This window comes from Macaca nemestrina, chromosome 12 (assembly GCF_043159975.1).
Source record: "Macaca nemestrina isolate mMacNem1 chromosome 12, mMacNem.hap1, whole genome shotgun sequence".
Lineage (NCBI taxonomy): Eukaryota > Metazoa > Chordata > Mammalia > Primates > Cercopithecidae > Macaca > Macaca nemestrina.
This window is the reverse complement of record NC_092136.1, coordinates 11,360,509-11,385,499: the sequence shown is the minus strand read 5'-3', so window position 1 is coordinate 11,385,499 and position 24,991 is coordinate 11,360,509. Positions and strand designations below refer to the sequence as shown.

The 24,991-nt window shown below is 51.3% G+C and overlaps 3 protein-coding genes across 12 annotated transcripts; 1 reads left to right on the top strand and 2 right to left on the bottom strand.

The window, feature by feature from the left end:
* Window positions 1-192: 192 nt before the first annotated feature.
* Window positions 193-3,530, bottom strand: LOC105469456 (LRRN4 C-terminal like). Its single transcript, XM_011720466.3, has 2 exons — window positions 2,865-3,530; window positions 193-1,979 (listed from the first exon to the last, which is right to left on the bottom strand). The coding sequence occupies exon 2, from the start codon at window positions 1,972-1,974 to the stop codon at window positions 1,258-1,260; it is 717 nt and encodes a 238-aa protein (XP_011718768.2). The 5' UTR covers window positions 1,975-1,979; window positions 2,865-3,530; the 3' UTR covers window positions 193-1,257.
* A 183-nt stretch (window positions 3,531-3,713) lies between these two features.
* LOC105469458 (BSCL2 lipid droplet biogenesis associated, seipin) lies at window positions 3,714-22,503 on the bottom strand. 7 transcript variants are annotated; one of them, XM_011720472.2, is made up of 11 exons: window positions 22,372-22,503; window positions 20,242-20,558; window positions 16,171-16,252; window positions 9,041-9,184; window positions 6,843-6,977; window positions 6,559-6,656; window positions 4,720-4,861; window positions 4,515-4,581; window positions 4,227-4,313; window positions 4,052-4,132; window positions 3,714-3,961 (listed from the first exon to the last, which is right to left on the bottom strand). In XM_011720472.2, exons 1-11 carry the CDS (start codon window positions 22,456-22,458, stop codon window positions 3,801-3,803), a joined length of 1,401 nt encoding a protein of 466 aa, XP_011718774.2. In that variant the 5' UTR covers window positions 22,459-22,503; the 3' UTR covers window positions 3,714-3,800. The 7 variants fall into 7 exon arrangements, with proteins under 7 accessions (XP_011718774.2, XP_070930558.1, XP_011718776.2 ...); XM_071074457.1 differs by having other exon boundaries at window positions 4,062-4,132; XM_011720474.2 differs by having other exon boundaries at window positions 4,227-4,307.
* Window positions 21,599-24,466, top strand: LOC105469457 (G protein subunit gamma 3). Of its 4 annotated transcripts, none has more exons than XM_011720469.3 (4): window positions 21,599-21,729; window positions 22,964-23,189; window positions 23,570-23,669; window positions 23,950-24,466. In XM_011720469.3, exons 3-4 carry the CDS (start codon window positions 23,571-23,573, stop codon window positions 24,076-24,078), a joined length of 228 nt encoding a protein of 75 aa, XP_011718771.1. In that variant the 5' UTR covers window positions 21,599-21,729; window positions 22,964-23,189; window position 23,570; the 3' UTR covers window positions 24,079-24,466. The 4 variants fall into 4 exon arrangements, with proteins under 4 accessions (XP_011718771.1, XP_011718772.1, XP_070930560.1 ...); XM_011720470.3 differs by lacking the exon at window positions 21,599-21,729 and adding an exon at window positions 21,741-21,904; XM_071074459.1 differs by lacking the exon at window positions 21,599-21,729 and adding an exon at window positions 21,763-21,900.
* Window positions 24,467-24,991: the final 525 nt, after the last annotated feature.

The following is a 24,991-nucleotide window of genomic DNA, read 5'->3' as shown; positions in this document are numbered from 1 at the left end:
TGGTGTGCGCCTGTAGTCCCAGCTACTTGGGAGACTGAGGCAGGAGAATGGGTTGAACCCGGGAGGCAGAACTTGCAGTGAGCCGAGATCGTGCCACTGCACTCCAGCCTGGGCGACAGAAGTATGTATACTATTCTGAAAAGTGGGTGTGTGGACAGTGATTTGAAAAGAATCGTAAACAATAAACATTACTTCCTTTTAAAGATCCTTTAATGTTTTTACAGTGGATATGCAATAAATACAAATGGAGGGAAAAAAGGGATGAGAAATTCCTTGATATTACTGTCATTTTTGTTTTGTTCTACCTAGCAAGAATATAAATTTATTCTCAGAATCCCACTGAAGACACTCATTGACAGAGCCGTTTTGAGGGTGCATGATATGGATCAACTAACTACAAGCAATGGGCCAGTGACCTGATTTCTAAGGCCCACGGACTAAGAATGATTTTACATCTTTAAAGAAGGGGGTCTGCCTGGGCACCGTGGCTCACGCCTGTAATCCCAGCACTTTGGGAGGCCAAGGTGGGTGGAGTACCTGAGGTCAGGAGTTTGAGACCAGGCTGACCAACATGGTGAAAACCCATCTCTACTAAAAAAACACAATAATTAGCCGGGCATGGTCGTGGGCACCTGTAACCCCAACTACTTAGGATGCTGAGACGGGAGAATCACTTGAACCTAGGAGGTGGAGGTTGCAGTGAACCGACATATATCGTGTCATTGCAATCCACCCTGTGTAACAGAGGGAGACTTCTTCTCAAAAAACAAAACAAAACAAAACACAAGGGCGTCTGGCTGTGTTGCCCTGGCTGGACTGGACTCAAACTCCTGGGCTCAAGAGATCCTCCCATTTCAGCTTCCGGAGTAGCTGCTACTCTAGGTTCGCATTACTATGTCAGGTGGTTTTTCCTTTATAAATGGTTACAAAGGTCATATAAATACCCACATAATATTCTCCATTTTATCCTCTTAAACCGCAAAGGTTACATTATTTACTATCTGACCGTTAAAAAAAAAAAATTGGGGGCCCCTTTCTATTCTTTCCCAGACCTCAGCCAGGAAACAGCACCAAGTCCCGGACCTAAACAAGCGCTCAGCCCAGAGAACCATGACTCTGCTGTGGCTCTAGAGCCTGGGGCTGGCTCCCAGCTCACCGTCCAACCCTCCCTGGAGGCAGCGGGTTCCCCTCTTTCCAGGAGCCGGGCTGAGCGCCGCAGGTGGGGCTGGCTGTGCCCGAGATGCCCCCAGGCCCCTTTCAGAGCGCCCCTGCTGCTCGGGCGACGGCTCGGCGCGGGCAGCCCCAGCGATCGCGTAGGCAGAAGTGCCACACCAGGGCGGCACAGCTCAGCAGGGCCAGGACCGTGCCCACTCCGACGGCGGCGTGGACCAGAGTGCGGGGGTTGGGCGGCACTGCAAAGCGGCTGCAAGGCCCGAAGGCAGGGATGTCGGCCCCCTCGAGGCCCTCTCTTCCAGCCTCAGGCACGCGGCTTGCCCCAGCCTCGTTAGCGGCCACCACGCAAACGACATAAACGCCCCCTGGCTTCAGCCCCTTCAGTTCGGCTCTGCGGACCGTAGCGTTCAGCGAGGGCCCCTTCTGCGCAGCCTCGCTGCCGTCCCAAAGCAGCAGCCAGTAGTGGAGGACCGGGGAGAAGGGGGCACACCAGTGGACCACTGCGCGGCCCTCTTCGGCCACAATGCTCACTTCTCCCATGCGCGGCGGGTCGGGCGGCTGGGCAGGGCTGGAGAGTCCTGGGCACAGGCAGGCCGCCGGCCCGGCCCTCTGTAGCTCCTTACAGGGCACCTGCAGGTGTCGGCAGTGGTCGTAGTCGCAGGGGACAGCCGGCAAAGGCGGCCACGCCGTCTCAGTCTCATCTTCTTCCTCTTCTTCAAAGTCTTGAGGGGCCAAGGGCTGAGCTCTGGGAACCAAGAAGGTCACGGCCAGGAGCCACAGAAGGCAGGGAGAGCCCAGCATGGAGACTGGAAGGGAAGGGGTGGTTAGATAAAGCCTGTTCAGCCCGAAAGCCTGCCATGTCCTCTGTCTGGACAGGAAAATGTCCAGACAGAGGACATGGGGGACCAGAAGAGGAAAGAGGTTGGAATGAGGCAGACACACTTATTTGTCAACCAACTTCTGAGTCCAGGCTATGTGCTTGGTTTTAGACAAAAAAGAAAACATGGTCTGACACGTGAGACAGATGCATGATCAGCATGTGTTAAGTATTAGAAACAGTTAATAAAGTGCTGGGGGAGAGGAGGAAATGATTTACTTAGCCCAGGGAAGAACGGTAGGATATTTGCTAGCTGCCACCCAGAGAAAAGATCTAAGCCAAACAAGTAACAAAGCTGGGAATGCCTATAATCCCAACACTTTGGGGAGGTCAAGGCAAGAGGATTGCTTCAGGCCAGGATTCCAAAACAGCTGGGGCAACACAGACCCCATCTCTACAAAAAAAAAGTATTTAAAAATTAAGTATTAAAAAATTAAAAAATATTAAAAATATAGTCCACATGCACATGGTCCCAGCTACTCAGGAGGATCACTTGAGCCTAGGAGTTCAAGGCTGCAGTGAACCATGATCACCCCACAGCACTCCAGCCTGGGTGACAGAGTGAGACCTCAACTCAACAAAAACATGTATCTGTCAGTGACACAGGCAAAAACTCAGAAATGAGACAGAAGTGAGAAAACAGAACAGTAGAGAGAAATATTGTAAGCACAGCCGCATTTTTTTTAAACAAAAGAGAAAAAAATAGGGACGCTGGAATCCTCCCTCCCCACCTGCTATCTGTGCAAATCCTGTCCAAGGAGTCCTGGCCCCTGCCTGCCCTCCTCCTCCTCTCTGGCCCATAGCAGCTCCTCACCAGTGGGTAGGCCTTGATGCAGCGGGAATCCACCAGCCGATGTCTATGGGTGTTAAGCTGAGGGATCCCCAAGATCTCAGGCTGTGCTGTCAGGTTGTATCTTCAACTTCAATGCTGTTTGGCTGGAAGCTTTTATAACCTTCGACTGTGATGTCACCACCTAGCTCCCCTCCTCCTCCCCCCACCTCCCCGGTGATTGCCAAAAAAGAGGGCTGCTCCCTTCAGAGGGACTGAGTCACGGGGCCAGGGATCGGGAAAACCACATGCAATGGTTTCAGCTGGAGCCCAGGATGCCTGGGTTCTGGAGGGGAATGGAATGTGGAAAGCAGCCAGGCGCTTAGAATCCGAAGGCTGAAGTCATACGAAGGGATGGGGAGGGGAACATAGGAGGCGGACACCTGGCTGGTATTAGAGGAAAACAGCTGCGAACAGCACGGTCCTGAGCTGCAAAATGCTGTTTTGGTAAAAATCATACCACATCCATGGCAGTCATTTCCTGTCTTCTGCCTCCCAATGGACAGAGAAAGGGAGGAAGGGAGGGGTATAGAGGGGGCCAGAATGATGTCTCCCAGCTCTCCAGACCTGCCCTACACCAGCCCCCTCCCCTGAGGGAGATGAAAGTCACATGCAGGGAGTAGGAAGCTTGCTAGGGGCCAGGATAGCTTCTCCCTCCTTGGACTTCCTAGGCTTATGAATGGAAACATCTGTGCTTAAAATAGCCCGGGTCTGGAGGCCTTCCCCATGAGCAGCCCTTGACAAGAAGACCTCCCCTCTAATGGTGGAAAGTGAGAGATGTCTGGGGGACACAGGGTTTTCAAACGGCCGTGAATCCATTTCAGAGTCAAGGAGGAAGCTGACACAAAATAGTTTATTGAAGGAAAAACGAGGGGAGAGGGGTCAGGTGGGAAAGTGCTGGAATGTGAGGAGTCTGCCCCTTCAGGAACTAGAGCAGGTGGGGCGCTGTCGGAGAGCACCCTCAGCGGGTTCGGAGCTGCCCAAAGTTTCTGGGACAGGGGCAGAAGCAGGAGCAGGAGCAGGAGCAGGAGCAGGCAGGTTGGCCTCCGTCAGCAGAGCTGCATCTTCCCAGGAGCCTGAACCTGGGCCAGGAAAGGGAAAAAGAAAATCCCAAATGGGATATTAGATTAACCGGGGGTCCCACCCAGGACACGCTGCAGGATGCCCCTCACCATCACTGGCCTCAGGCTCTAGCTCCTCTTCTCCGCTCAGGGGCTGCTGATCTGGTTTCTCCTCCTCAGACAGCTGACCCTCTGCAGCCAAAAGGGGAACACAGGGGTCAGACCCAGACACTCAAGGAGAAAGCCAAGGAGTCAGGAAGGAGAGAGTGTGGCGGCTGCGCCATACCTGTCCCCGAGGGATCTTCAGGGCTCTCACCATCCTCTGTAACATCTGATTGTGGAGTTGACTCCTCCTGGCCTTCAGGCCCTGTGCCTCAAAAGCAGGAGAGGACAGATTAGGGTTAGGGTAGATGTGCCTGGATGGCAGTGTCAACCTCACCTTCCTCACCTTTCCTTTGACCCTTGTCTCAGTCAGTGATACCCTAAGCCTCACACTGGATGAAGCAGGGACTCCCTCTGGTCCAGGCCAGCTCAACCTAGCCCACCTCAACAGCTCCCCAACCAACAACTTTACCTGGCTGATGAGCAGAGATCCTTCGTTGGACTTCCTTCCGGGAATTGTCTCTTTTTCGGATGTTAACCTGTGGAGGAAAAACCACTGAGCAGCAGGGACTGACTTCCCTCACTAACAATCAGGGCCCTCACACCCTAACCCCCAACATACCCCTGACCACCCACAAAGATCAAAGGGACAAAAGGGGGTCCTTGCTCCTTTCCACCTGCAAAGAGAAGCGGTGTCGGGGCCAGATGCCCCCCCACACCCACTGCATGTAGCTGAAGAGCACGATGACGCTGAGGAAGGTGAAGTTGCTGGCGACACCTATGAAGGCACAGGTCATCGGGAAGTTGTACAGCAGGTATCTGAGGCAGGAAGTAGGGACAAGAAGGGAGTAGCAGTTACCAGAGAGCACTGGCCTTCTCATGTCCCAGAAATAATTTCTAGGGCAATTCAAGTGAGTTTGGCTACAGCCGGCTCTGCCGCCCCTGCCTCCCACCCGCACAGTTCCCAGAACCTGCTGTACCAGGTTCCAACAAAGGCCAAGGACCTTGGGAAGTCTCCTGTGGGAGGGCCGTAGGCCACAGCCTCAATGTTGTCTGTCTCTTAAGAGTCACCCCAACTCTTGCTGAGCCAACGGTTCAAGACAGTAGCTCTCAACTCTGTCAGCCCATCAGCCTTCCTTGGGGTGCTTTAAAAAATTCTGCTCACAGGCCGGACATGGTGGCTCACGCCTACAATCCCAGCACTTTGGGAGGCTGAGGCGGGCGAATCACAAGGTCAGGAGATAGAGACCATCCTGGCTAACACAGTGAAACTCCATCTCTACTAAAAATACAAAAAAAAAAATGAGCCAGGTGTGGAGGGGGGTGCCTGTAGTCCCAGCCACTCGGGAGGCTGAGGCAGGAGAATGGCGTGAACCCGAGAGGTGGAGCTTACAGTAAGTCGAGATCGCGCCACTGCACTCCAGCCTGGGCAACAGGGCGAGACTCCCTCTCAAAAATAAATAAATAGGGCTGGGCGCAGTGGCTCAAGCCTGTAATCCCAGCACTTTGGGAGGCCGAGATGGGTGGATCACGAGGTCAGGAGATTGAGACCATCCTGGCTAACACGGTGAAACCCCGTCTCTACTAAAAAATACAAAAAACTAGCCGGGCGAGGTGGCGGGTGCCTGTAGTCCCAGCTACTCAGGAGGCTGAGGCAGGAGAATGGCGTGAACCTGGGAGGCAGAGCTTGCAGTGAGCCGAGATCTGGCCACTGCACTCCAGCCTGGGTGACAGAGCAAGACTCCGTCCCAAAAAAAAAAAAATTAAAAAAAAAAAAATAAATAAATAAATAAATAAATAAAATAAATCTGCTCACTTGATTTATTTTAAAATTATTTTAAAATCCAGGCTGAGCCCTCAGCCCTGGATTTCTGGGTGGAAGGCAGGGCAGAGGGAAGATGAAAACGGATGATGGAGGGTGGCAGGGGTAAAAAACAAAAATGTAAAATTCTGATGCCTAGACAAGACCTTAACAAATCCTGGTTCAGCTGGTCTGGGTGGGGTGCCCAAGGGTGTTTTTAAAAAGTTCCCCAGGGAGGCCGGGCGCGGTGGCTCAAGCCTGTAATCCCAGCACTTTGGGAGGCCGAGACGGGCGGATCACGAGGTCAGGAGTTCGAGACCATCCTGGCTAACACGGTGAAACCCCGTCTCTACTAAAAAATACAAAAAACTAGCCGGGCGAGGTGGCGGGCGCCTGTAGTCCCAGCTACTCGGGAGGCTGAGGCAGGAGAATGGCGTAAAAACCCGGGAGGCAGAGCTTGCAGTGAGCTGAGATCCGGCCACTGCACTCCAGCCTGGGCGACACAGCGAGACTCTGTCTCAAAAAAAAAAAAAAAAAAAAAAAAAGTTCCCCAGGGAGCTGATAGGCCAGCATACAGCAGCTTTGAGACCCTCTGGCCTATGTGAAACCCAACTCAGCTCTGCTCTGTGAACCCATTACCTCTGCTTGGGACCCCCTTGGTGGAAGGTTAGCCCTCATGAGAGTTGCCCAAGGTCCACTCCAGTTGGCCCCTCACCTGAGCCCAGTGAAGTGCGCGTGGATGCGGAGGTAGGCTCCGTACAGCTGGATGCGCTTGCTGTGGATCTCAATGATCGCTCCAGTGGTTGGCACATACTGCGGGGGGGGGGGGGGGTGAGGGCGGCGTCAGGCCAGGGCCCTGCCGCTGGCACTCTTACCCTCCCCATCTGAGCCTCACTTCCAGCCTCTCAGTTGTGATGTCTCCTGAGCCTGGAGGCTCCTCAGGTAGAATCCTGGGCTAATGGGAGGGGCTATCTCCTAGTCATCGTTCACCTCACTCACCGAGTTCTCTCTATAGTCTGCGTAGAGTTCCACCTCCAGCAGCTGCTTCTGCTCTGCAAAGCCAAACAGCAGGAGGCTAGAGAAGACCAGTGTGTCCAGCATCTGGAGCAGGTCTGAGCGGTAATGCAGCATCACCTGCCGGGGGTGGGAAGCAGAGGCTGGGAACAGGTGCGCCAGATTCCCATGACCCTATCTACCCCTCAACCATCCCTGAGTAGTCTATGAAGGTGGCTTCTTCCTTAGGTCCCCGGCTCCCTCACCTTCACTTCCTACCCCTCAGTCTTCATCCAACCATTCCAATTGCTTGAACCTCTCCCCCTAACCAACCACACTCTATTATAGAACAAAGGCCCCTCCTTCCAAGAAACCTTCCTGGATTAAGCCCAACACTGTCTCTGATCTGCCTTTCCCACCAAGTAGTTCTGTAATCCAGTATGGGATCTAAGTCCCAGTGCACCATCTGAAGCTTTTTTCCCCCATGTAGATGTCAGGAATTTGCTTCATGATGAGGTTGTGTTGTTAATTAATGGAAGAATGGAGTCTTAACATTTATTAGGCCAGGTGCGATGGCTCACACCTGTAATTGCAGTACTTTGGGAGGCTGAGGTGGTTGAATCATTTGAGACCAGGAGTTTGAGACCAGCTTGGTCAACATGGTGAAACCCCACCTCTACTAAAAATACAAAAATTAGCCAGGTGTGGTGGTGGGCACCTGTAGTCCCAGCTACTTGGGAGGCTGAGGCAGGAGAATCGCTTGAACCCAGGAGGTGAAGGCTGCAGTGAGCCGAGATCACGCCACTGCACTCCAGCCTGGGCGACAGAGCGAGATCTCTGTCTCAAAAACAAAAAAAACATTGAACAGCCACTATGTGCTAACAGGAATTTTACATTTCCCCATTGAATCCAAACTAGTCTTGCTATGAGGCAGTTACTATTATACCCATTTTATAATACTTTATACCCAAGAAGTTAAGTCAGGTGACCCAGAGCTAGCTTGTTTCTGAATGAGGACACAAACCCATGTCTGTCTGGCGTTAAAGTCTGTTTTCTGAGAGCAGCTCCACTCTTCAAACTTAACCCCAAAGCTGGGTGTGCTCATGAGATACCTGGGGTGTCTGGCAAAGGTTTCTGGTTTGGTAAGCTGATTCCTTTTCTTTTCTTTTTCTTTTTTTTAAAGACAAAGTTTTGGCCGGGCGCGGTGGCTCACGCCTGTAATCCCAGAACTTTGGGAGGCCGAGGCGGGCGGATCACAAGGTCAGGAGATCGAGACCACGGTGAAACCCCGTCTCTACTAAAAATACAAAAAATTAGCCGGGCGCGGTTGTGAGCGCCTGTAGTCCCAGCTACTCGGGAGGCTGAGGCAGGAGAATGGCGTGAACCCGGGAGGCGGAGCTTGCAGTGAGCCGAGATGGCGCCACTGCACTCCAGCCTGGGCGACAGAGTGAGACTCCGTCTCAAAAAAAAAAAAAAAAAAAAAGACAAAGTTTTGCTCTTGTTGCCCAGGCTGGAATACAGTGGTGCGATCTCGGCTCACCGCAACCTCTGCCTCCCGGGTTCAAGCAATTCTCCTGCCTCAGCTTCCTGAGTAGCTGGGATTACAGGCATGCACCACCATGCCCAACTAATTTTGTGTTTTAAGTAGAGACAGGGTTTCTCCGTGTTGGTCAGGCTGGTCTCAAATTCTGGTCCTCAGGTGATCTACCCACCTCGGCCTCCCAAAGTGTTGGGATTACAGGCGTGAGCCACTGCGCCCAGCCTTGATTCCTTTCTTTATCCTGATGTGTCTGTGACCTCAAAGCCAAGGGTGTTTCCTCCTGTGGAATCCCTACCCAGACATTCTTTTTTTTTCTTTTGAGACGGTCTTGCTCTGTTGCCCAGCAGGGAGAAGAGTGGTGCAATCTCGGCTCACTGCAGACTCAACCTCCCAGGTTCAAGCGATCCTCCCACCTCAGCCTCTAGAGTAGCCGGGACTACAGTCGTGTGCCATCATGCCCAGTTAATTTTTTAAACGTTTTTTGTAGAGATGGGTTTCGCCATGTTTCCCAGGCCAGTCTTGAACTCTTGGGCTCAAGCCATCTGCCTGCCTCGGCCTCCCAAACTGCTAGGATTACAGGCATGAGCCACCGCATCCGGCCCCCTACCCATTCTGATCCTGCTATCTTCCTCCACACCTTCTCAGACAGGCCACAAACACTTACCGAACGCGAAGAAGTGGAGATGATTCGGCCACCTCTGGTGTAGCAGGAAATGGTGACCAAGAACATGCCCAAATCTTGATTCACAGGGGACTCCGGCAGCTCAAGCTCTAAGGTAACACGATACGGCTGTCCATACATCAGCACCTGCCGAAGGTAGCCCCCATTTCTTTTAAAAAATTTTTGTTGAAAATGTACCGTCCCTATTCCACCTCCCTCCTAGCCCCCCAACACCCCCAAATACTCGGCCACAACCCTCCTGGGTGGCCTAACAGGCCTTTCAATCTGTCATCCCAAGAAGGTGCTGCCCCCTTCTGGTGGCTGGAGCCTCCCATGTCCAGGTCTTCGGTATCCTGTTGGCTCTCCTGAATCAGACTCGCTACCTTGTTCCCAGAAAGGCTGTGTCACGTTTCTTTTCCAAAAGTGAACCGTCATGTTGCCAACTGGGCCATCTGTGACTCTGGCCTATGTGCCGGTGGGGCTGTCCCCAGGGCCTAACCTGCCCTTACATTATTAATTAATCAAGTACTGACGGTGCTCAATCTCCCCAGCCAGCTTTGGCACAGTCATCCTCGCTCCAGATCATCTTTTTGCCATTCTAGGTCCCTTATCTTGGTTCTGTTGGTAGCACCCCAAGACTCAGAGTAGGAAGACTCCTTCACAGGTATCACTCTCAAGAGGTTAAAGATTTGCCACCAAACATGCCCTAGTTTTACCTATTTCTATATTCTTCTAACCCCTTTATTGATTCATACCTAGCAACAAGGCCCTCACACAGTAGTACGTAAAAATCACAGGGGTGAGGATAAAGCTTTTGTTTTTAATCAGAGGTAATGGGTTTAAAAAAAAAAAGGGTTAGCCAGGTGCAGTGGCTCATGCCTGTAATCCCAGCACTTTGGGAGGCCGAGGCAGGTGGATCACCTGAGGTCAGGAGTTCGAGAACAGCCTGGCCAACATGGTGAAACCCCGTCTCTACTAAAAATACAAAAATTAGCCGGGCATGGTGGCAGGCACCTGCAATCCCAGCTACTCGGGAGGCTGAGATGAGTGTAACACAAGGTCAGGAGTTCAAGACAAGCCTGGCCAAGATGGTGAAACCTTGTCTCTACTAAAAATACAAAAATTAGCTGGGCATGGTAGCAGGCACCTGTAATCCTAGCTACTCAGGAGGCTGAGGCAGAGAATTGCTTGAACCCGGGAAGCGAAGGTTGCAGTCAGCTGAGATCGCGCCACTGTACTCCAGCCTGGGCGACAATGCAAGATTCTGTCTCAAAACAAAAAAACAAAAAACTATCTGTTGAAGAAAATGGATTCCATGAGATTCCTACCCTCTGTAGATACCAGAAAATTAAGCCAGTTGCTTCATAAACCTTTTTTTTTTTTTTGAAGACAAGGTTTTGCTCTGTCACCCAGGCTGGAAGGCAGTGGCATGATCATGGCTCACTGTGCCTGGAACTTCTGGGCTCAATCTATCCTCCTGCCTCAGCCTCCAAAGTACCTGGGACCATAGGAACTACAGGCACATGCAATGACACCCAACTAAAAAAAATTTTTTTTTTGGAGAGACAGGGGTCTTGCTTTGTTGCTCAGCCTATGAATTCTTCCCCTCAACCACTCCCCCAGTCTATTAATTCTTTTCTTTTTTGAGACAGGGTCTCGCTCTGTCACCAAGGTTGGAGTGCAGTGGTGTGATCACAGCTCACTGCAGCCTCAACCTCCTGGGCTCAATTGATCTTCCTGCCTCAGCCTCCTGAGTAGCTGGAACTATAGGCATGAGCCACCACACCCAGCTAATTTTTTATTTTTTTGTAGAGACGGGGTCTGTCTCACTGTGTTGCCCAAGTTGGTCTTGAACTGCTGGGCTCAATGAATCCGCCTTGGCCTCCCAAAGTGCTGAGATTACAGGTGTGAGCCACTGCCCTTGGCCCAAATTCTTTGAAACATTAAAATAGGTAGTTCTCTTAGCCAGGCGTGGTGGTGCCTGCCTGCAGTCCCAACTACTGAGGAGACTTAGGCAGGAGGATCCCTTGAGCCCAGGAGTTTGAAGCTACACTCAGCTATGATTGAGCCACTGCACTCCAATTGGGGTGACAGAATGAGACCCCAACTCAAAAAAAAAAAAATTAATCTCCTCCAAGGGGATCCACAGAATTTAATACTAAAACCTTGTGAATAAATCCATGCCTTTGTTCACATTTGTCTGCTTGATGGGCAGATTCTCCTCCTTCTCTAACACTCTCATGTAATATTCACCCTTCCTTAAAAGATCCACTTTGGGTCGGGCACAGTGGCTCAAGCCTGTAATCCCAACACTTTGGGAGGCTGAGGTGGGTGGACTACCAGGTCAGGAGTTCGAGATCAGCCTAGCCAATGTGGTGAAACCCCATCTCTACTAAAAAAAAATACAAAAATTAGCTGGACGTGGTGGCGGGCACCTGCAATCCCAGCCACTCAGGAAGTTAAGGCAAGACAATCACTTGAAGCCGGGAGGCAGAGGTTGCAGTGAGGCAAGATCACACCAGTGCACTCCAGCCTGGGCAACAGAGAGAGACTCCGTATCAAGAAGAAAAAACAAAACAAAACAAAACAAAAAACAAAAAAAGATCTGCTTTGAACATCGCCATCTCCATTGTCTTAAACTATCCCAGAAAACACTGATCTAATTCTTCACAAATTATTCTGGAATGCAAAATCCACATCCTTCTTTTTTTTTTTTTAGACGGAGTCTTACTCTGTCGCCCAGGTTGGAGTACAATGGCATGATCTTGGCTCATTGTGACCTCTACCCCTTGGGTTCAAACGATTCTCCCATCTCAGCCTCCCAAGTAGCTGCGACTACAGGCACATGCCACCACGCCTGGCTAATTTTTGTATTTTGAGATGGGGTTTCACCATATAGGTCAGGCTGGTCTTGAACCCTGACCTCAGGTGATCCACCCGCCTTGACCTCCCAAAGTGCTGGGATTACAGGTGTGAGCCACCACGCCTGGCCAGAATCCACATCTTACAGTTTGCCACTTAAATACATGCAAATGTATGCAATGTATAGTTTTCCATCAATGCTGTGAGCTCATTGAGAGCAGCGACCACATCTACTTCTAGCAAGCCGTTACACACAGTGGACAGATTATTTCATTCATTAATTCATTTAAAAATGTTCATTGTCAACAAACAAAATGTTCAACCTCTTCTAATTATTAGGGACATGGGCTGAATTTGCTCTCATCCTCCTTTTTTTCCTCCCTTCCTCATGTGACAGTCTCACACCTGATCATTTCAGTTCAGGCTCCCTCCCTTGGCTCCCTGCCTCCCCATTATGATCTTGGCAATGGGCCACAAAACTGTATGCACCATTCCAGGTACTGCGGCTTTCTCATTTCTTCTCAATAAAGTTATTTGTTATTATTTATTTTTTTGAGATGGAATCTGCTCTGTCACCAGGCTGCAGTGCAGTGCCGCGATCTCAGCTCACTGCAACCTCTGCCTCCTGGGTTCAAGCGACTCTCCTGCTTCAGCCTCCCGAGTAGCTGGGATTACAGGTGTGCACCACCACGCCCAGCTAATTTTTGTATTTTTAGTAGAGACAGCGTTTCACCATGTTGGCCCAGATGGTCTCGATCTCTTGACCTCATGATCCCCTGCCTCGGCCTCCCAAACTGTTGGAATTACAAGCGTGAGCCACCGTGCCTGACCCCTATTTTTTTTTTTTTTTTTGACACAGCGTTTCACTCTGTCACCCAGACTGGAGTGCAGTGGTGTGATCTTGGCTCACCACAACCCACGCCTCCTGGGTTCCAGCGATTCTCCTGCCTCAGCCTGCCAAGCAGCTGGGACTACAAATGTATGGCAGCACACCTGGCTAATTTTTGTATTTTTAGTAAAGATGGGGTTTCCCCATGTTGGTCAGGCTGGTCTCAAACTCCTGACCTTGTGATCTGCTTGCACTGGCCTTCCAAAGGGTTGGGACAACAGGCGTGAGCCACTGTGCCCAGCCTATTATTATTGAGACAGAGTCTTGCTCTGTCACCCAGGCTGCAGTGCAGTGGTGTGATCTCGGCTCACTGCAACCTCTGCCTGCCGGGTTTAAGCGCTTCTCCTGCCTCAGCCTCCTGAGTAGCTGGGATTACAGGCCTGCGCCACCACGCTTGGCTAATTTTTGTATTTTTAGTAGAAATGGGGTTTGACTGTGTTGGCCAGGCTGGTCTTGAACTCCTGACCTCAGGTGATCCACCTGTCTCCTCAGCCTCCCAAAGTGCTGAGATTACAGGCGTGAGCCACTACACCTGGTTATAATCCTAACACTTTGGGCGGCTGAGTCGGGAGGACCACTTGAGCCTAGTAGTTTGAGATGAGCCTAGGCAACATAGTAAGACCTTGTCTCTACTAAAAATTAAAAAAAAAAAAAAAAAGGTCAGCTGGGCATGGTAGCACACACCTGTAGTCCCAGCTACTTGGAAGATCACTTGAACCTGGAAGGTTAAGGCTGCAGTGAGCCACGATTGCATCACTGCACTCCAGGCTGGGTGACAGGGCAAAACCTTGTCTCAAAACATAACATAAAATAGAACCCCAGACTCTATAGTTTATACTCTTCCCTTCAGAGGTGTGACATTCTATCATTAGATCAGTTTCCTCCCAAGTACTACTTTTGAAAAATAACTTCAGGCTGGGCATGGTGGCTCATGCCTGTAATCCCAGCACTTTGGGAGGCTGAGGTGGGCAGACCACCTGAGATCACGAGTTCAAGACTAGCCTGGCCTACGTGATGAAACCCCATCCCTATTAAAAATACAAAAATCAGCTAGGTATGCTGGCATACACCTGTAACCCCAGCTACTTGGGAGGCTGAGGCAGGAGAACTGACTGAACCCAGGAGGCAGAGGTTGCAGCGAGCTGAAATCGTGCCATTGCACTCTAGCCTGGGTGACAGGAAAGAAACTCCGTCTCAAAATAAATAAATAAATAAATAAATAAATAAATAAATAAATAAATATAACTTTAGGCTGGGTGTGGTTGCTCACTCATGTAATTCCAGCGCTTTTGGAGGCTGAGGTGGGTGGATCACCCGAGGTCAGGAGTTTTAGACCAGCCTGACCAACATGGTGAAACCCTGTCTCTGCTAAAAATAATACAAAAATTAGCCAGATGTGGTGATGGGTACCTGTAATCCCAGGTACTCGAGAAGCTGAGGTGGGAGAATAGCTTGATCCCGGGTGGTGGAGGTTGCAGTGAAGCGAGATCGCGCCACTGTGCTCCAGCCTCAGTGACAGAGCAAGACTCTGTCTCAAAAAAAAAAAAAGAAAAGAAAGAAAAAGAACCTATCCTTTATCAGAGCCTCCTTCAGCTTGCCTACCATAGAGGGCCCAGTCCCCATATGCATTTCTCAGGGTTCCCAGAGGACTGGCCAGATGCCAGTGTGACATCCCATTGTTGACGTCACACTGGCATCTGGCCAGTCCTCTGGCACAGTACCCTTTGTAATGACAGGTTGCACATATTTGACAACAGTTTCATAATTTTATATAAATGCTTTCAAAACTCTTGGGTAGATGCCCATCTTATTCCAAAGTAATAACTGATTTATTCATTAAGGTCTAAAACATTGCTTACTTCACCTAGCAGATATTGCTTATTTTACCTAGCAGATAAATAGATAATACTTCACCTGATACAGATGGTCCTTAATTTACGATGGGGGTTACATTCCGATAAACCCATCTAAGTTGAAACTATCATAAGCTGAAAATGCATTTAATACACCTAGCCTAAAGAACTTCATAGCGGCCGGGCGTGGTGGCTCATGCCTGTAATCCCAGCACTTTGGGAGGCCGAGGCGGGCGGATCACAAGGTCAGGAGATTGAGACCACGGTGAAACCCTGTCTCTACTAAAATTACAAAAAATTAGCCGGGTGCGGTGGCGGGCGCCTGTAGTCCCAGCTACTCGGGAGGCTGAGGCAGGAGAATGGCGGGAACCCGGGAGGCGGAGCTTGCAGTGAGCCGAGATCGCGCCACTGCACTCCAGCCTGGGGGACAGAGCGAGACTCCGTCTCAAAAAAAAAAAAAAAGAACTTCATAGCTTATTTAGCCTAGCCTATCTTGAACATGCTCAGAATATTTACGTTAGCCTACCTATAGTTGGTTAAAATCATCTAACACAAAGCCTATACTTATAATAAAGTAGTGAATATCTCATGTGATTTATTGAATACTGTACTGAAAGTGAAAAACAGGCTGAGTGCAGTGGCTGACGCCTATAATCCCAGCACTTTGGGAGGCCAAGGCGGGCAGATCACAAGGTCAAGAGATCCAGACTATCCCAGCCAACATGGTGAAATCCCATCCCTACTAAAAATACAAAAAAATTAGCTGGGCGTGGTGGCGGGCGCCTGTAGTGCAAGCTACTCAGGAGGCTGAGGCAGGAGAATCGCTTGAACCCGGGAGGTGGAGGTTGCAGTGAGCCGAGATTGCACCACTGCACTCCAGCCTGGCGACAGAGACTCTGTCTCAAAAACAAAAAAAAGAGTGAAAAACAGAATGGTTGTACAGGTACGTGAAGTACAGTGTCTACGGAATGTATGTCACTTTTGCACCACTGTGAAGTTGAAAAATTGTTCAGTTGAATTATCGTAAGTCAGGGACTATGTTGAGAAAGAACACGTGTAACACCTGCTGCAGAAATATCAATCAACACACACAACTCATTTTAATTTCTTTTCCTTCAAAGCTTCCTCTTAGTCTTTTTTTTCCCCTAAGACGAAGCTTCATTCTTGTTGCCGGCTGGAGTACTATGGCGTGATCTCGGCTCACCGAAACCTCCTCCTCCCGGGTTCAAGTGATTCTCCTGCCTCAGCATCCTGAATAGCTGGGATTACAGGCATGTGCCACCACGCCCAGCTAATTTTGTATTTTTAGGAGACACAGGGTTTCTCCGTGTTGGTCAGGCTGGTCTCGAACTCCCAACCTCAGGTGATCTGCCTGCCTCAGCCTCCCAAAGTAGTGGGATTACAGGCGTGAGCCACCGCACCTGGCCAGCCTCTTATTACTCAATTTCTGCTCTCCAGGCCTTTCTCAAGTCTTCCTATTCCAAATCATTAAAGCTCTAATGAAACCTCTCTCTAGTTCCGATACTCACCCGATCACGTCCACCCTTAGTCAGTGAGACATTGGCAACAGGGAAGGAGCAGAGTGAGGTGGTGGAGGAATCACAGTCGGTCCTAAATGAGAATGGAGGAGGATACTCTGCTAAGTTCATCTTACTAGTCCGTCCACACACCTTGGCCCCCTAAGGCTCCCCTGCCCTCCTCCCTTCTCTCAGAACAGGCACCCTTCTCTATGTTACAAAGATGAAGAACAAATGTGGCCAGGAGATTCAAGATACCAGAATGATTATTTCATTCTCTTCCTATGACTTCAATGTATGTCCTCTCATTAGAGCAGATGTTCTTAGATGGGAATCTACAGATACTTAATTAAATAGTTTCACACTTTAGTGTTTCTAAAGACTTAAGGAGCTTGATAAAAATGTAAATTCCAGGGCCAGGCAGTGATGGCTTACGCCTGTAATCCCAGCACTTTTGGAGACCAAGGTGGGCGGATCACCTGAGGTCAGGAGTTTAAGACCAGCCTGAACAACATGGAGACACCCTATCTCTACTAAAAATACAAAATTAGCCAGGCGTGGTGGCACATGCCTGTAATCCCAGCTACTCGGGATGCTGGGGAAGAAGAATCACCTGAACTTGGAGGCAGAGGTTGTGGTGAGCCAAGATCACGCCACTGCACTCCAGCCTGGGCAACAAGAATGAAACTCCATCTCAAAAAAAAAAAATTAATTTCCAGGGTCCCACCCCAAGAGATTCTGATTTGGTAGCTCTGGTCTGGGTCCCAGTTTGAGAAAACGCCTCCAAAAGGATCTACAGATGGTTATTAAGAGGCTCATGAACCCCTTCAATTGTAGGCAAATTTGCACGTGGGGGTGTGGGCGCAGCATATGCCTAGGCATGTATATACATTTTTATGGCAGGAAGGGCCATAAGATCCATTTCCTACAAGTTTAAGAAGCTCTGCTTTAGAAACTATAGCTCCAGACCAGGGACTTAAGGGAAAAAATGACTTTAAACCATTGATACACCTTTCTCTGCATCTGTTGACAGGTCCTACAACCACGGTTGAGAAGAGAGAACTAGGCTGGGTGCGGTGGCCCACATCTGTAATCCCAGCACTTTGAGAGGCCAAGGGGGTGGATCATGAGGTCAGGACTTCGAGATCAGCCTGGCCAACATAGTGAAACCCCGTCTCTACTAAAAATACAAAAAAAAATTAGCCAGGTGTGGTGGCAGGCACCTGTAATCCCAGTTACTTGGGAGGCTGAGGCAAGGCAGGAGAATGGCTTCAACCCGGAGGCAGAGGTTGCAGTGAGCTGAGATTGTGCCACTACACTCCAGCCTAGGCGACAGTGAGAGACTGTCTCAAAAAGAAAAAAAAAAAAAAAAAAAAAAGAAGCGAGAACTTGGTGGGGTGCGGTGGCTCACGTCTGTAATCCCAGCATTTTGGGAGGCCGAGGCGGACGGATCACCTGCGTTCAGGAGTTCAAGACCAGCCTAGCCAACATGGTGAAACCCACAGCATTTTGGGAGGCCAAGGTGGGTGGATCACGAGGTCAGGAGATCGAGACCATCCTGGCTAACATGGTGAAACCCCGTCTCTGCTAAAAAAAAAATTAGCCGGGCGTGGTGGTGGGCGCCTGTATTCCCAGCTACTCAGGAGGCTGAGGCAGGAAAATGGCGTGAACCCGGGAGGCAGAGCTTGCAGTGAGCCGATGTTGCGCCACTGCACTCCAGCCTGGGCGACAGAGCAAGACTCCATAAAAAAAAAACAAAAAAAAGGCCGGGCGCGGTGGCTCAAGCCTGTAATCCCAGCACTTTGGGAGGCCGAGACGGGCGGATCACAAGGTCAGGAGATCGAGACCATCCTGGCTAACATGGTGAAACCCCGTCTCTACTAAAAAAATACAAAAAACTAGCCGGGCGAGGTGGCGGGCGCCTGTAGTCCCAGCTACTCCGGAGGCTGAGGCAGGAGAATGGCGTGAACCCGGGAGGCGGAGCTTGCAGTGAGCTGAGACCCGGCCACTGCACTCCAGCCTGGGCGACAGAGCGAGACTCCGTCTCAAAAAAAAACAAAAAAACCAAAAAAACCAAAAAAAAACCCCATCTCTACTAAAAATACAAAAATTAGCCAGGCGTGGTGGCACACACCTGTGATCCCAGCTACTTGGGAGGCTGAGGCACGAGAATCACTTGAACCAGGAAGGCGGAGATTGCAATGAGCAGACACTGTGCCACTTCACTCCAGCCTGGGTGACAGAGCGACTCCATCTCAAAAAAAAAAAAAAAAGAGAGAGAGAATTTGGCACTTGTTAGGGTTTGTAAAATGGGAAGGAACTAAGGGGCCAGTCAAGAGGCAAGACTCTCTGGGAGGCAAATTTATGCACCTACTCATCTTATGTTTCCATAATCTCTATTGTGCAGCAGACTTTCAGGGACTGGGTGTGGGGAAAAGAGAGATCAGACTGTTACTGTGTCTATGTAGAAAGAAGTAGACATAAGAGACTCCATTTTGTTCTGTACTAAGAAAAATTCTTCTGCCTTGAGATGCTGTTAATCTGTAACCCTAGCCCCAACACTGTGCTCGCAGAGACACGCGCTGTGTTGACCCAAGGTTTAACAGATTTAGGGCTATGCAGGATGTGCTTTGTTAAAAAAGTGCTTGAAGGCAGTATGTTTGTTAAAAGTCATCATCATTCTCTAATCTCAAGTACCCAGGGACACAATACACTGTGGAAGGCCACAGGGACCTCTGCCTAGGAAAGCCAGGTATTGTCCAAGGTTTCTCCCCATGTGATAGCCTGAGATATGGCCCTGTGGAAGGGAAAGACCGGACCGTCCCCCAAGCCTGACACCCATAAAGGGTCTGTGCTGAGGAGGATTAGTAAAAGATGGAAGGCCTCTTTGCAGTTGTGGTAAGAGGAAGGCATCTGTCTCCTGCTCCTCCCTGGGCAATGGAATGTAAAACCTGATTGTACATTCTATTTACTGAGATAGGAGAAAACCGCCTTAGGGCTGGAGGTGAGACATGCTAGTGGCAATACTGCTCTTTAATGCGCTGAGATGTTTGTATAGGTGCACATCAAGGCACAGCACCTTTTCTTAACCTTGTTTATGAAACAGAGATCTTTGTTTACATGTTTTCCTGCTGACCCTCTCCCCACTATTACCCTATTGTCCTGCCACATCCCCCTCTTTGAGAGGTAGAGATAATTATCAATAAATACTGAGGAAACTCAGAGACCACTGCAGGTCCTCCGTATGCTGAGCGCGGGTCCCCTGGGCCCACTTTTCTTTCTCTATACTTTGTGTCTCTTTTCTTTTTTTTTTTTTTTTTTTCTTTTGAGATGGAATCTCACTCTTTCACCTAGGCTGGAGCGCAGTGGCCGGATCTCAGCTCACTGCAACCTTTGCCTCCAGGGTTCACGCCATTCTCCTGCCTCAGCCTCCCGAATAGCTGGGACTACAGGCGCCCGCCACTGCGCCCGGCTAATTTTTTGTATTTTTAGTAGAGACGGGGTTTCACCGTGTTAGCCAGGATGGTCTCGAACTCCTGACCTCGTGATCCACGCCCCCCCCCACCCTCGGCCTCCCAAAGTGCTGGGATTACAGGCATGAATCATCGCGCCCTCCCGGCATCTTTTCTCAGTCTTTTGTCCCACCTGATGAGAAACGCCCACAGGTGTGGAGGGGCAGGCCACTCCTTCACTGGGAGGCAGTAATGTAAAAGGCAAACTACTGCTTTCCTAATAGCTCCTGAAAGCCAGGCTGGTTCTGCACTAAGGGGTTGAGTTGGCTCAAAATTCTACATTGGCCCTTAGAGAGGGGTGATCCAACCAAAATAGAATTGATCCTCATAATGATAGAAGTGGATTTTTTTTCCTTTTTCTTTTTTTTAAACTAGATTTCAGTAATCAGAGGGAGAACTAGAACCCTAGCCCTGGCAACCCAAATCTAGCCTTGCGCTGTCAAAGTTGAGAAGTCCTGTAAGCACACCTGGCTCCAGTTTTCCTCATCTGTAAATGAGGGGATTGAACTGACCTCCAAGGGCCCTACAATTCCCATAGGAGTCCTCTGTTTTGCTAGAACGCCCCTCTCACCTGTAGTAGAAATGCACGGGGCTGAGGTGGCTGACCGTCGGCATGTAGGAATAGTAGAAGGAGCCATAGAGGAAGACAGACACCCAGAGCAAGAGGAGGATGGTGCAGAAGAGCACCCCGAACTGCAGCAGCAGCCTGCGGGCACGGCCTGCCAAGACTTGGCCCACTTCCTGGGCCCACAGTAAGGCAGGTACTGGAGGATCGTTGACCATGGCCGGGAGAGCAGGGTGTCTGGCCCCAGGTTCAGGCCTTGCGTTCCTAGCTGCTTTGCCACCTGGACGCCACCCCTGGCCATGGGATGCAGGAGGTGGTGGTTCCTGGAAAGACAGAGGGGGGAAAAGAGTGACTCCTTTCCCCAGGGAAGTGGGGACAAAAAAGCTTACTGGACTGGCTTTGAGGAACGAGAGATAGCAGGATAGCAAAGTCACTGTTTCATATATACGGCCTTTCTCCAAATGATTGTGCCACTCAGCCAATTATCCCTTCCCTTTCCTCCACTGTTTTCCCTCCCGCCCAGTGCTAGATCTCCTCAGTGGAATTCCTTCTCCAGGCATTTGATTCTGGGACAAACCACCTTGATACTCATTCACAGCTATGTAACAAAGAAAGGAGCACCGGCCGGGCGCCGTGGCTCAAGCCTGTAATCCCAGCACTTTGGGAGGCCGAGACGGGTGGATCACGAGGTCAGGAGATCGAGACCATCCTGGCTAACACGGTGAAACCCCATCTCTACTAAAAAATACAAAAAACTAGCCGGGCGAGGTGGCGGGCGCCTGTAGTCCCAGCTACTCCGGAGGCTGAGGCAGGAGAATGGCGTAAACCCGGGAGGTAAGCTTGCAGTGAGCTGAGATCCGGCCACTGCACCCCAGCCTGGGCGACAGAGCGAGACTCCGTCTCAAAAAAAAAAAAAAAAAAAAAAAAAGAATGAGCACCTTACAATTCTTACAAAGAGCTTCACACACACGGTGATACTGAATCCACACTGCTAGGCAGCTGCACGAAGAGAATGTGCGACTTGCCTAAGGTCATACGGCCAGACTTGAAACCAGTAGCCCAAGAGTAGCCACAATTGCTTCCCGAGTTTCTCCTCTCCGCCTCGAGCTGAACTCGCTCCCCGATACGGCTGCGCCCCACGCCAGGCGGAGCGCCCTGCAGCCAACTGCCGCTTCCCGCCAGTCCCCTCCGGCTCGAGGGGTGGGCAAAGCGCCCGGAGCCCCTACCTAATCGTGCAACCATGGAAACCAGCCGGCCGGCTGCCACAGGGCGACCGACTCACCAGCCTCGCGCGCTGCCAGGGCAACCGTGAGACAGGACTTCCGGCTCCCGGGGAAGTCCCGCCCCTCTCCGCCAACCGCTTTGGTAGCCCTGGGAGGCGGGGCTTCGGCCCAGGGCGGGGTTCAGCGCGGCGTCCGGCGCAGCGGGGCGGAGCCTTCACGGGCTGCGAGGCTGGCGCCTCCCTGCGCTCGCCGCTGGCTCTCTGTGCGGCAGGTTTGCCTCGGGTTACCGTGACCAAAGGGGAAAGACGCCTGCCTCCCTGCAGGCCCCAAGATATGCCCCAGGGGATGCGCTGACTGCAGCCTCCGCTTGGCCCTCCCTCGAGACTGCAATCACATCCCTCTGTGCACACCTTCACCACAGGCCATTTCACCGGCTAAGCGGGCAAGTGAGACGGTCATCCAGTTGGCGCTGATTTTTATCGCCCACAGCCCCTAGGCATCTAAGGCGGGGGCATTCGCCTAGAGCATGTTGCAGTCTGCGGCAACCTGGGCCTCCTGCGTTGTTGCGCAGGCAGATTAGTCCCCTGTTCCCAGCGTGGTAGCATTTCAGCTCCGCGTTTTGTGGACCTTCTCTGACCCTAACTGGATGCAGTCTTCAGAGTCCCCACAGCACATTATCTAGACTAGCTTTTGGCAAGTGGTATCTTCTATTTTGTAGACGTCTATTACCCCAGATAAAGTCCTTCAGAGGGCAAGGCCAGTGTTGTGTACATCTTTGCACACTGTTGCGGGCGTGGGAAGTAATCTATTCAAAATGAATGAAATTCTTCAAACCAATCCACCACCCCCTACTTCACGACAGCCCACCTATTTCCAGTATATTTCTGCTGACTGTCCCCACAAGGCCTCCTACCTCCTCTTTGTCCGGTCCTTTGATCTGGTCTCCGCACACCTCTTTTTCCCCAGCTTCCTCCTTTTGGTCTACCTTTTCTGTAGACATCTTCCTGACGAGCCTCTGCTGCCTCTGGATCTTCCACTGAGTCACTTGTGGCTAAGATGTGAAGTGGCAATCCAGACGCTGATACCTGTGGCGCATCACATTTTCCTGGATATGGAAAATGGAGGGTCCCTGGGAGAGAAACGAAGATTCAGGTGCTAAGTGCTGTGTCAGGGTAGAGGGAGGAAGGAAGGAGGGGGGCGACTGCCCAGCTGATGTCAGATTTTCAAATGAGCAGGGTCCCCCGCAGCCAGTACAGACTCCACTGCAGGGGCTGTCATAGGCCCAGACCACCCCATTTGAGAGGGGGAGTCGGCCTTGGCCTCAGCTCTGTTGGGGAGGGCTCTAGCCCAGACTCAGGATGCCTGCAATGGGGGAGGGGCAGGCAGTGAACCAGCGACAGTGGGGGTGTGCGCAGGGGATGCAGGCAGCTAGGCTCCCCCACTGGCCAGGCAGTTGGTATGTTCCAGGATCTGAGCAGCTCCTTCTAGCATCCTTCATCCTTCAGGTACCAGCCATCCAGGCAGTGCTTCAGCTGCAGAAACTGAGACCAGTCCTGGACGGACCTCTGGCCTGACCCTCCTCAGTGGCCTCCTTGCCTATAGTCACTGCTTCTGCATCAGATACTTTCAGCTGCAACTCCCTGCAAGGTGGGGCACCCATCTCAGGCAGAAGGTTTTGGTACCCTCCACTGACCCTACACCCAGGTCTGCTACTGCTGCTTGTGGCTTTAGGTGAGTAGGTAACAGCCTGTTTTTCTCCTGCTGGGGCTCACTGGAGCAGATAGAGGTGATGTACCCTCCTCATCAGGGTTGGTTGAGGTCTTCAGAGCTGGGAACACACATGGTTTGAAGGGCTGAAAAGTCTTACATCATTTGTGTAAGGTTTAACGATCTGTGGCCCAGGCCATGAGGGAGTTTGGGGAGCACCTCATCCCACCCTATTTTTTCCATGAGGAATACAGGGATGAGACAGTCCACTGGAGGAGGAGGAGGATAGGAGGGAAACAAAATATTGGGGTATGACCACAGCCTTGTAAAGGTTGGTGTGGAGTGAGCATGGAGGAGGGCCTCCAGCTGAGACGGTTCCCTGAGAGGTCCCTCTTTTTTTCCAGGATGAAAGGTGAGACCCCGGTGAACAGCACTATGAGTATTGGGCAAGCACGCAAGATGGTGGAACAGCTTAAGATTGAAGCAAGCTTGTGCCGGATAAAGGTAGGTGGGACCCTGGCTGGCTCTCCCATTAGTTGGCCAGGCCGTGCTGTGCTGCAGGTTCCCAAAGCTCAGGATAAGAGATGCGTTCTTTCCTGCACTCCCTGAGGTCAGGGGAGGAGTCTGGGGCCCTGCAGAGAGCTGTCCCCAGGTCTCTGTGGGGGATGAGGAATAAGACAGTCATAAGGAGCCCTGGAGATGGCAAAAGAGAACCCATTTGGGGAGGGAGGCTGCAGTCCCCTTTAGAGGTCCTGGCTAACAGTACCCCTCCTGGCTGTCCCAGGTGTCCAAGGCAGCCGCAGACCTGATGACTTACTGTGATGCCCACGCCTGTGAGGATCCCCTCATCACCCCTGTGCCCACTTCGGAGAACCCCTTCCGGGAGAAGAAGTTCTTCTGTGCTCTCCTCTGAGCTCCCCTGTCCCTTCTCACAACTCCTCCCTTTTCCCTCTCCTGGGCCCTTCCTTAGGTCGGTAATTGTCGTGAGCCCCTGAGGCTCCCTGCATCCCATCCCTAACCCTTGCCTGACCATGTGAGGTTATTTGAAGCACAAGGCCCACCCTCATCTGTCGACCCCATTTCCTTCCACCTTTGTGGCCGACCCCAAGCACCCCAGAGATATGAGGCACCCTTTGCTCCACCCACAGCAGGGCCCCGTCAGACTGCCAGCGTCCTGCCCACTTCCTTTGATGACCCGCTCAGACAATGGAGAGAGGGATGGGCCAGGTTCTAGCTCTCAGTCTCACCTGGAGCTACTGGAGAGTAAAGCCATTTGAAGAATAAAGTCATCCAGAGCCTCAGGACAGCTCCTGTGTTAGAATTCTTGGGGGGAGAGGATCATCAAGCAATAGATCTGCCATACCCAGGGAATAGAGCCAATCAAAACAGGCTAGACATTGTCAAGGATGGGAGAAAAGCCGGGTCGGGGGATGGCGGGCGCGAGAGAGCGTCCACAGTGGAAGAATTAAGTACAACAGACGCTCAAGAGGCTGCGGAGAACAAACACACACACACAAACGTGCAACGAAGCCAAGTTAAAAGGTAAACAGGCCGAAGAGGGTGGATTTAGGGGAGGGTGCGGGAGTGCAGTCGCACAGCAGAGGAACTCTTAGAGGGGGAGGGGCGGAGCTTGGCTTCAGTTACCCCGACTGGAGCCGGTTTTATATCTAAGATGGCTGCGCCCACAGCCGCTCCCATTCCAAGATGGCCGTACCAACATGGCGCCCCCCACGTCAAGGAGTTTACCGTACAGGGCGTCTCTTAAAATGGCGGCCCCCAGGGAACCGGCGTTCTCAATATGGTCCCTTCCACCCTCTTCTGGTCTC